Source organism: Nicotiana attenuata, unplaced genomic scaffold, assembly GCF_001879085.1.
Source record: "Nicotiana attenuata strain UT unplaced genomic scaffold, NIATTr2, whole genome shotgun sequence".
NCBI classification, from domain to species: domain Eukaryota; kingdom Viridiplantae; phylum Streptophyta; class Magnoliopsida; order Solanales; family Solanaceae; genus Nicotiana; species Nicotiana attenuata.
In genome coordinates this window covers 43053-54510 of record NW_017671083.1, presented here as the reverse complement: position 1 = coordinate 54510, position 11458 = coordinate 43053, and the positions used below count along the sequence as shown (strand labels likewise).

At 35.0% G+C, this 11458-nt stretch overlaps 1 protein-coding gene across 3 annotated transcripts; it reads left to right on the top strand.

Annotated features, from left to right (window-relative positions):
- The first annotated feature begins 1266 nt into the window (after positions 1 to 1266).
- On the top strand, positions 1267 to 6995 carry LOC109205796 (30S ribosomal protein S16-2, chloroplastic/mitochondrial-like). 3 transcript variants are annotated; one of them, XM_019368547.1, is made up of 5 exons: positions 1267 to 1451; positions 1748 to 1977; positions 4040 to 4222; positions 4346 to 4391; positions 6523 to 6995. In XM_019368547.1, exons 3-5 carry the CDS (start codon positions 4090 to 4092, stop codon positions 6743 to 6745), a joined length of 402 nt encoding a protein of 133 aa, XP_019224092.1. In that variant the 5' UTR covers positions 1267 to 1451; positions 1748 to 1977; positions 4040 to 4089; the 3' UTR covers positions 6746 to 6995. The 3 variants fall into 3 exon arrangements, with proteins under 3 accessions (XP_019224092.1, XP_019224093.1, XP_019224091.1); XM_019368548.1 differs by lacking the exon at positions 1748 to 1977 and having other exon boundaries at positions 4043 to 4222; XM_019368546.1 differs by lacking the exon at positions 1748 to 1977 and having other exon boundaries at positions 1269 to 1451.
- The last annotated feature ends 4463 nt before the right edge of the window (positions 6996 to 11458 follow it).

Here is an 11458-nt window from a genome sequence, read left to right as displayed (position 1 = left end):
AGTATATTATACTGGACAATTATACTTGCTGGAACTCCCGTAAAATTTGCGGGAGTTCCAACATAATTATCCTGGAACTCCCGTAAAATTTACGGGAGTTCAAGCATACTTATGCTGGAACTCCCGTAAAATTTGCGGGCGTATTTTTCCGGATTTTGAACAGTATTTTCGCTCAGATTTAAAGTGGCTAAATTTCGATGACTTTTGAAACTTGGCTATTTTTCAATGACCAGTGGTAAATCTGGCTATTTTTGAATTTCTCCCAATGAGGGTCTGCCAGTAGGGATGGCAAACGGTGCGGGGCGGGGCGGTTGCGGGGCACACCCGCGAAGACTCCAACCCGGTCCGCCCCGTCCCGCAAAACAAAATTTACTGTTTTTAACCGCCCCGCCCCGCACAAACCCGCCCCGCCCCGCCCCGCCCTGAATATTTTTTTTAATTTGGTATCTTTTAATAAATCAGATGCAGGTACTAAAAACTACACAATCACATGCATTTTGACAATGTCAATCTACCAATAAAATGGAAAATAAATAAATAAAAGAACCACGAAATTGAATGGCCATAAAAAAATTTCCAACTAAAATTGATACATTTTGGATAATTACATTAACAATAAAACTGGTTGTGATAAAAAAATTCTTTTTTCTTTGTAAAATAAACTGATCTCCTTTTAGTTTTTTGTTGTTTAACTTTTCATCTCTAGCTTTGAAACTCTACTGGATATGGCATATGTTATATGCATTGGTCCAATAAATCACACGAAATTGTTTCTGAATTCTTGTAGAGAAAAAAACGTATTTATTTGGGTTTTCAATTTATTTGGGTTTTCCAAAACTGGAGCGGACACAATTCTCACTTCAAAGGCTTTGGAACATAACTACTCAAATGGAAAACGAAGACACAAAGTTCTTCTCCTTACACGTTCTTTTCTGGCATCGAGAATGGAACTCTAATCTTAGCATACTGGTTCATACATGTAACTCTAATCTTTGACAAAAAAACATTTCTCCTTATAGCAAACTGGTAGCGTTTTAGACTTTTAGTTCAAAACTTAGGTTTTTAAAATCCCGCGACCTGCCCCACCCCGCGCTAATTTTTTTTTTTAAAAAGAATTAGGCCCCGCCCCGCGAATGCTGAAATTCGCCCTGCCCGCCCCGCCCCATTTGCCATCCCCGGTCTGGGTCTGAATCTGGATGAACCAGATCTTAGCCCATTAAGTGTATTTGTTTTTTTATTTTTGAAAAGTCTGATTATATGTCTGCTTGGATCTGGTTCGGTCAGACCTTTAATTGAGTCTTAATTCCGTCCAGAGGTTAAAAATACCGAAAATACACGCCTCTCCATTTCTCTCTCTCGACATCAGGCTATTTCTTCTAAACCCAAAACAAATTTCATTTTTCACACGTCTCTCTCTTCAAGGATCAAGCAGCCGCCGAATCTTTTTCTGGGTAAGACTTTGAAAATTATACTTGGAATTCTCCATCTTGTTTCCACTTTTCTAATGGTAAATTTTAGTTTCGAGTTTAGGGTTTTAAAAAACCCCTTTTAAAATATGATTGAGAAGGGGCTAAACTAGAAGGTTTTGCTTGCCTCTTATTTGTGTCTTGTTCTCACTTTTGGATATTCTATTTTGATTGAATTTCTGTAATTTTTCTTGATTTTGTTGACATCCCAATACTCTAAATAGTAAATCTTAATTGGGACGTGTTCTAAATTGTTAGCAATGTTCTTTTCTCTTTTGCAGATTCACATTGTCCCTTTTGAACGTTCTTTTCTTTTCTTCAAGAATTGCATGTTGGTGACTGAAATTCAATTTCTCTAGTTGAAATATGAACCGTAATTGGTGTTTATGAAGCTCGTCCAAAATTAAGAAACTTTGCTATGGCTAGAATTCGAATAATGAAGTTCTGTGTTGTTGAAATTAGAGCGGCTATAGTTTCATATTTGGCTAGAATTCGGATAATGTATACATAAGTAAGATTTATATTTCAGTGCTTTCTGAATATTTATGTGCTATTGCCCTTGAATTATTCGTCATATGTTACATGTTCTATAATTGAACCATGCTTTCTTTTGTTTATTCAAGAATAGCTTCTTTACTTCCTCAATTTTTTCCTATTTTGTGTTTAAGATCATACCGTTTATTACATCTTTGCAATCTTCAAACAGATTATTTGCTTAGAACAGTGTTTTTGAGAGCGCAAAGCGCAAAAAAGCGACAAGGGCTCGCCTCGCTTCAAAAGCGAAGCGCACCCTTTATTAAAGTGAAGCGCAATTCTTAAAAAACATAATGTAAAATTATAAATAATCAAAAACTTCCATTTAAATAATCAATAAACTGAAAATACATATAATATATATAATAATTAATTATATAAACTGAAATATACATTTAAAAAATCACATAAACTTAAAATATAACATATATAATAATTAATTTTAATTACTGAAATATAATAATAATTTAATTTTATAGGCTGAAATATAATAATAAATGAAATACATATAATAATTAAATATATATGCTGATATATAATAATTGAACGAAAAGGAAAAAGAGAAAAAATGGTTCCTTACTCTATTCTGTACTGTAGAAAGTAGAAACAGAGAAAGAAAGAAGAAGAAGAAAAATGAAGAAGAAGAAGAGCGACTGGTCGACTGGTCTGAAGAAGAAAGCAGAAGAAAGAAAAAAGAAAAAAACGAGAAAAACTGAAGAAGAAAGGAGAAGAAATTACCTGGGTATGGTCTTCGAGGTCGACTGGTCGAGCGACTGAAGAAGAAGAAGATGGAACCCTAGCTTTTTTTGTCGACTGAAGAAGAAGAAGAGCGACTGGTCGAGGCCTCTGTTTTTGGTCGAAGAAGGGGATTGGGATTTTTTGTCAATTTAGGGTCTGTTTTGTCTGAGACCCAAATTTTTTTTTTAAAAAAAAAGGCCCCCTGCGCTTTTTTCACAAAAGCGATCGCTTTATCGCTTTCGCCGCTTCGTCGCTTTTACCAGTGAAGCGTGCGCTTCTGCAGATCGCGTTGCCCTAAGGAGCCGGAAGCGACACACTGTCGCGTCGAGTCGCTTCGCGCTTTAAGCGACGAAGCGCTCGCTTTTCAAAACACTGGCTTAGAAATATACAACTTAACTTCATGGGTGGCTCAATGGTGAGGCTAGTAAAGCTTCGCTTTAGTCCCAAAAATATTGAGGCCCCAAAAAGTGCTGTAAAATACGTAATAATATTTTGACTTAGACAATTTTGAACTTTATAGAAAAAGGTATAAAATCCGTGTAAAAAAGGTTTTAAAAAAACAAAGAATATTTACTTTTTAACATAAGAAATATTCTAGAACTTCGAATTAAACTAATCAAATCTTTGTATTAACAAATAAAGTTATTTTACATCAAGATCCAAGGTAATGCATATGCATTGCAAACATATGGCTAACATCTTACTAATTTGAATTAACACCTTATAATATAAATAATTATAATAATATTACTAAATGAAGCTAAAAGTCATATATCTTGTATGAATACTATTATATAAATAAGTACGGAAGGAAAAAAGACAACATCAAAGTTTTTGCATATACTTGTATAGATTTATAAAATTTAGATTCTTATTAAAATTCGGCTTTAGGCCACTAAATTCGTTAAGTCGCCCTTGCTTATCTAATGAAGCAAAATACATTTCTTTCACTCTTAGTGATTGTTTGGTAGGGTATATAAGAATAGCACTGAATAAAGTGTATTAATAATATTGGGATTAATTATGCTGAGATTATTTCTTATCGTGTTTTTTGATTTGGTGTACTAAAAAACTTTGTGGTATTGTTAATGCCATGATTTGCTATGTATAAGAATAGTACTAAATATAGTGTATTATTAGTTATACAAGAATTAAAAAAATACTACCAAACAAAAAATGACTAATTCTAAAACTAATATATATAAAAGAAAAAAGAAAAAAGGAAAAAGGACAGGGATAGGGAGAACAAAATTGTCACAATTTGCATTCTCCGCTAACGAGCCCTTATTACAAAAACTCAGCAGTCGGAACCATTGCTATAGAGCAAAGGTTTGGAGCGAAGAAGAGAAAAATGGTGGTAAGATTGCGGTTGTCGAGGTTTGGATGCAAAAACAAACCTTTTTATAGAGTAATGGCGGCGGATAGTAGATCTCCCCGAGATGGCAAACACTTGGAAGTCCTCGGTTACTACAATCCTCTTCCAGGTAAACCTCAAGATGGATACATATGAGCTTAATTAGACAAGGTCAAGCAACATCCTACCTTATTCTTCAATAGGACTTTTTTGAGGTGCTGATGAATATCTTGTTTAATTTTCATTTGTACAGGTCAAGATGGTGGCAAACGGATGGGTCTTAATTTTGACAGGGTGAAGTAAGTACATTTCCAGAAGTTGTTGTTTTTGTTATGATCCCCAACATGATGATTTCCATTTATAATTTAGAGATGTTTTAGTTTCATTTTCTGGTCTCTTGTTAAAGTTCAGATAAGATGGATAAAATTAATGGGTATAGTAGGTACTAGACAATCATATATTGATAAATATTCAGTTCATGTATCGTGTTTTTACCTTTTTGTTGTCTGACAAAAGAACATTGTAAGACTACTTAAAGGTGATAATTCAGCTGCTTATGCAAAGTGTGGAAGCTTGATATTGGTATAGCTTTTCTAGCTAGGTAAAGCTTGTTTGATCTGCAGAATCATTGAAAAATTTAATGGCTATGAATGTGAATGGTTAAGACTAGTTTATAGCTGTAGGATTGAGAATAACATTGTAGTCACGTAAAACAGATTTTGCTACTTGTTTTGATGAAGTAAGTGGTATTATAAATGGCATCAAGTAGATGCATGATAGCAAAAGTGAGAGTTTGTTAGCTCTGTTGCAATGAGGCCTATGCTAAGGATAAAAAGCTGACAAAGTCCAAAAGTTTGACATGAGAGTCTACAGGGACAAACTATCCCTAACTACATAAATTTAAAAGATAACTTGCCTAAGGGTGTGGTAAATAAATTTGCTAACTTGTAACTTTAAATTTCTGTTCATCTGGTCGGTAATCCTTCAAAAAAGAATATTGTTGCATATGAAATGGCTGAATACGCTGGCCAAAAAAAATTGCTGTAAGATGCATGAGGCAGAAATCAAATCCCTGGATCAGTAGCAAAACATGTACAAAAATTTCTCATGAGCTGGTAACAATGACGTGAGTGTATAAGAGGGATATCTAACTGAATGGAGCAATTTTAAGTGGTTGGGGAATTTCTAATGTGACTAATGCTGATATATACAAGGAAGCAATTTAAAGTATTTGGGTAATTTTTGGGGCGACTATTGAAGATATATATGAGGGAGCAACCAAGCTGTTTGTATCGAGTTATCCAGGTAATTATATGAAGATGCAACTGGATCTAAGGAGGTTGTGGACCAATGTTAACTATGATGGCAAAGAGACTAGGAAAACGGTGCAATTAAGATTCACTTGGCTATGCGAGCATATTTAATGTTAGGGATCAGAAGCATTAGACTACTGTAAAATGGCCACTTTTTTTCCGGTGGGCGATGGTTTATATACTTGGTTGTATATTTGTTGCATCTCCTTAGACGTTTCACTAAGAAGTTATTTACTTATAAAAGAAACTTAAAATTGTGAGTACTTGGGTTATAATTTTCTTCTGAGATATTTTAATGTCTACCTTTTGTTGAGAGCGTAACAAGTGGATAGAACGATATGCTAACTCATCTGGGTATTCATCAACAGTTTGCTGTCTTAAAAGTTCGTGAGATTTTTTGCTACCAATAGAGAGGATTTGTGTTATTTTAAGTTTTAGGAATGATGTTTTCCATTAACAAATTACGACGGGAAAATAAATGGTTTGCTGCACTGTATACTTTAACTGACAATAATCATGTAGAACTTGCCCTGCTACTGATGGAGAGAAACATATGTGAGTGAAGTATTTTGTATAATCAAAGATCCTCTCTTGTTTATTCTGTTACTAGGGACATGGACCATAAACATGATAGAATGGTTCATTTGTTGAGTGTGCTGGATGTAAGCAATAAGTTGATATGTGTTCGTACACTTTGTCTGGGGAATTAGAGCGTGTGGCTGCGATTTTGAAAGGCTAATTATCAGCAACACATAAAGGCAGATTAAGAAATGACGCTTGTTAGTTTATCTTTCTCTTTTTAAACCTTTTATTTTGGCCGAAGACTTCATTTTGGCTGGGTCGAGCAGGGAGTAAAGTTATAGCTGATATTTGTAGGACCTGTTTCTTCCAATTTTTAGAAATTACAGTAGCACTGTGCTGCTGTCTCATGAACTTTCTTAATTTTGCTACTCTTGCAAAGGTCCAAAAGGAAAATAGGGCTCAAAGGAAATGGTTATACTCTGACTTTGCTTTTAGTTGCTGCAAGACCTTGTTGATTCTTATACTCTCTGATCATCAGATAGCTATTAAGATGACACAATCATGTATTGCTTGCCTAATCTTTGCGGTTCTGCAGATATTGGTTATCCGTTGGTGCACAGCCGTCAGAACCGGTTGAGCGTCTTCTTTTCCGAGCAGGTGTATTACCTCCTCCACCTATGCTAGCTATGGGACAAAAAGGCGGTCCACGGGACACTCGTCCAGTTCATCCTATGACTGGACGTGTCATGGCATCGGAAAGTGTCAAAGTTGCTGGTCAAAAAGTTAGTTCTGAAGTTGATGGAGATGACAAAGCTTAGGACCTGACTAGTTATATTTTATACATTCAACTCGAAGAGCTAATGTTTGTTCTAATAGTGATCTATTGATATGTGATAATTACAGTGCTAATATCTGTTTGTTGCTCTAGATTGCTGGGGTTGAAATTTGAAATCCAAGGACATATCAGTGTTAAAGATGTTGTTGTGTCTCTAGAAACTATGTAATCATGTATCATTCTTTACTTTCCCCTTTTGCTTTCTGATGGTAATAAATGGATGATGTAGAATAGCTAGTAAAAGTTGCAGGATAGTCTGATGATGAATTTCTTACATTGATAGTAGGAACTAGGAATAATATCCATCTTTCCAAAAGCATGGATGTTTTTGGAGTTGAAATCATACATGATACTTTTTGTCCCCTGCTTGCGCTGAGTGTATTGATATGAGCTAAAACCATTATATTTCTTAGTCAGATACAGCTTTTGAGTCTGGCACTAGTATAATGGCAAGTATTAAATTGTTGCTTTAATAGATTTAATATGCTTAAATATGATTGTTCAGAAGGGAGCAAACAACAAATAGATGGTTGTCAACTCTTAACGAGGGCCGGCGTGTTACCTATTGAGTTTCAAACCGTGTGCTATTGTTCCTCGGGGATTTTTTCCATTGTAAAGAAGAAAAATATCTGAATAAGTAGGACAAAAATGGAACACAAGATGATGAAGCTGCTGGCTTTTGATTACTAAGGGGAAAAAATAGAGGAAATAATGGGTTGGGAGGATTTGTAATCGAACAACTAGGCTACATTTTGACTGTTGCGTATAAATACACACTTATCAATGAAAATAGTCGAGTAGAAGCAGGTGACCGTGCTAGTTTTAGCAAATCATTTTGCTTTTGGTGTTTTAATGAAGTTGTCTAGTTTTTGCCTACATTGTGTGCCTCTTGCCAAACAAGGTTCTTGTTAATGATTGTGATAACTATTATCCTATTAGACATTTAAATTCATTTATATGGTTCAAAAAACAGATTTTGGAGCTTGTTTGTATTAGGTCACCCCATTGTGGAGAAGTTGATAAAAAATGAAAAGACTGGGGCTTTCTTAAATTTTTTTGCCTCCGCTCCTTTCTTTGTCCTCTTTGGTCTAGTTTGGTTCTTGAAGATGTTCATGTCTTAAGTTGAATTGATGAAGTTTTAGGTTGGTATGTAAGAAATTTTGATTATCGAATGATGGGAAGTTGATTGTAGTAAAAATTGTAGATCGTAAATTGCAGCAGGAAGCATGCTCATAAGTTGATTTTACATTGTTCAACATTGTGAGTGACATGTACTAGAAAAGGCAAGGGTTGGATTGCGGGAGTGGGAGTGTAAATGTTATTGATTATAGAACTTAAAGATTATAGGCTGTAGCAGATGTTGATGATTACTACTCTGAACTGGTATCCAGAAATTAGTTAGAATAGAGCATAGTAGCAGATGTTGATGAATTTATAGAAGAAGTGATTGCTAGATATCACCATACTGGGGCTAGACAAATTTTGTAATAGTTAGATGAGTTGTAAATATCGTTACTTGGTAATAAAAATTCTTAATTACCAAAAAAATAATATTATAGGCTGTAATGGACCACATTTTTGGCTTCTGATAATGAGCATGTTTACTCCATTTTATGGTAGGAATCTAATGGATGTGTAGGTTTTCAGCTCAAGTGTACAAGCATTTTTATTAGGAAAAGAAAAATGTGCAATGAAAATATATCACGTCATTAGAATGGTACTTTAACCATTCCAATTTATATAATCAATTCAACTAAATACATATTTTCAAACAAGAAAGTAAACTTTTTTGAAACTTGATTTACCATAATATTCGCCCGAGAATAAAAGCTTTCTCATTAAGGCTATAATGAAAAATTTTACGTTAAAATTATCTATCATATAAATGTATTATATTCTTAATAAACACATAGACAAAAATGAAATTAGAGGAAGTACTATAACTACACACCAAGTAGGGAAAGCTTTTTTTCTTTAATTAACATTACATATTCTAATTAGGGGATGGAAAAATCTAAAAAAAAGAAAAGAAAAAAAATACCATAGTGAAACATGCTTAAAATGCAAGGACATAATCTAAAAAATAACTTAAAATTAATAAAATACCCAAGTGTTAGCTTCATTAAACTCGAAAGCACCATATATAGTTTTGTAACCCACCCCACCCACCCCACCCCACCCCACCCCACCCCACCCCACCCGACCCTACCCCTTACACCTCTCTGTATGCAGTTGTATCATGTATATATAGAACACTGTTGAGGGTTTGTTTTTAATCAGAGTTGAGAATTTCACATTTCATCGAGTTATATGTTGTACGTAATGCTCACTGTTGAGGGTTTGCTTTTAATCAGAGTTGAGAATTTCACATTTCATCGACTTATATGTTGTACGTAGTGCTGTGAAATTTGAACAATTTGTATAATCAATCAATTTGTGGAAGAGAACATGGAGGAAGAATTGTTAAAGCGCAACACTGATTGTGTCTATTTCTTAGCCTTTCCGCTCACTTGCAAGAAGGTTTTTCTCCTTTTTCATTTGCATTTCTTCGAATTTCGCTTTTTTAATAATTTAAATTCCATATAACTTGATATCAGGTTATTTATCATTCACGCTAGGTTTCAATCAAAGGTTATTATGTTGAATTACCTGCAATTACTGATGATAGGCTATAATTGCATATTTTAGTCGCTTATTACACTCGAATTTACTGCACTTTAATTGAGTTTGCGCTTTAATCGCTAGTGTTTTGCACTAATTGTGTGTTTTATGCCTTGTAGGTGTGATTCCGAGCTATATAGATGTTATGGAATGAATTTAAGTGATTTGAAGCTTTGAAGTCTGAGTAAAAGCTCAAGGAATTAAGCCGGGATCGTGTTCGGGGGTCAAATTTGATAATTAAGTACGAACGAAGACTTGAGGAGGCATATTGCGCACTGTCTAGTAAAATAGACATAACTTTTTGCTCAGAACTCCATTTGGGCTCCACAATATATGGTTGGAAAGCTAACTCAAAGGGCTACAACTTTCATGTTTTACGTTTTTCCAAATTCCAAACGGAACAGGGTGAAAAACTGCGGTTTTGCCGCGACCGCGGCAGAACCGCGGCAGAACCGCGGTGGAAGGCAGTTTCTGAAGAATGAAGAATCCGCGAGGGCGTTTGGCCGCGGTTCCACCGCGATCGTGGTGAAACCGCGGTGGGAAGCGTAAATTTCAGGGGCTAAAGTGTAAAACATGGGATTTTAAGTCCTAAACCCTATATAAAACAAAGGAGGCCGGCCTAGAACAAAGGGGGGACATATTTTGGACACAAATTAGACCTAAAGAGGCGAGGAGACACTACTTTAGGGTTAGACAACACCCTTGGAGGCAAGAACACATTGGGAGCAAGGCGGAGAATTCTTCTACGAGTTTTTTCCTTCCTCTTCCTATTTTTTATTGATGGTTATGACTTTTAGTATTGTAGTTTTACATACTATTATGAATAGCTAATTTGTTATCTAGAGTTTTGATAGAACCTTTTGTAGGATAAATTCTTGTTATGTTTTTATATAATTGAGCCACAGCTTTTCTCTATTTGTTCAACTACGTTTATATTCTGGTTGATTGAAGAGCTCTCAATTAGCTGTGCCTATTTAGTATGCATAACTCGGGAGAGAGTGCATATTTAGGTAATTGTTGAACAACACCACTCCCAAAGTATATGAGGGATCAATAACCGAGGGTTTAAAGGTGGGATTAGGGATAACGAAGCCTTGGCTGCGATCTGAAGTGAGCTGTATTAAAAGCCAGCTAGCGTAGCTCGGGAGAGTGCGTCTAGTAAATTGTCGTAATTACTCGGGAGAGATTTACGGTAATAAGAGTGCTCATGATCGGTAGAGAATACTTAGGCGAAATTATAGAAGACATAGCGGGAAGGATTCCGACAATTGGGGAAATCATAACTCTAGACCTCCTTAATCTTTTCTCTAACCCTCAGTATCGTTAGTTGTTAATTTATTATTTTATTTTTTTAGTTAATTAGTTAAACAGAAGAATCTTAATATCTATAAGTTAGGAATTGTTCAAGCTTGTCTTCTTGGTGATAGTGAACAGCTGTAGCTAAACCTCAGTTCTCTGTGGGATTCGACTCCGGACTTGTAAACCGGATTATATTTACAGCGACCGCATTGTCCTTTTTATAAGGCATAGTTGGGCGTGATCAATTACCTTTTACATGGCCTAATTTAAGCTCTAAATTAATATCTTAAACTTTGTTTCTAGCTAACAGTAATGTATAAAATATGTGTGTGTGTGTGTTTTCTCTGCGTGCATTGGGTCTTTATGCACTGTTGGATGTATCTTTTGTCATAATTACATTGCGTTGGATTCTTGGATTTTATTTTGCATTTGAATTTGAAGTGTTAAAGTGGTGAGTTTATGCAAGGAAAATTTAATGGGTTGAAGAGTTATGTTAACATTTTCTAGCAAATGGAGTTGTTGATCGTGAATTCAGTTAGCTGTCTACATTTAGTTTGCTCTATTGACGCATTTTCTTGTGTAAGTAGGTGTTGTCTTTAATTGTTCTTTTGATAGATAATTTTTGCTTTTTAGTTCCAGTCGAATCATTTATGGTTTAGAGATGATGGGATCACAATAATCAGAGTAGCAGTTCTCAATACAATGAACATTTGTCATTGTTGATTTTTGTTACATG

Bases quoted from the DNA above. Each gene is read 5' to 3' on its own strand.
- LOC109205796 (XM_019368548.1), top strand. From the start codon at position 4,090: ATGGTGGTAAGATTGCGGTTGTCGAGGTTTGGATGCAAAAACAAACCT. The intron at 4,223-4,345 runs GTAAACCTCAAG...TCATTTGTACAG, and splicing joins TTACTACAATCCTCTTCCAG to GTCAAGATGGTGGCAAACGG. The intron at 4,392-6,522 runs GTAAGTACATTT...GCGGTTCTGCAG, and splicing joins CTTAATTTTGACAGGGTGAA to ATATTGGTTATCCGTTGGTG.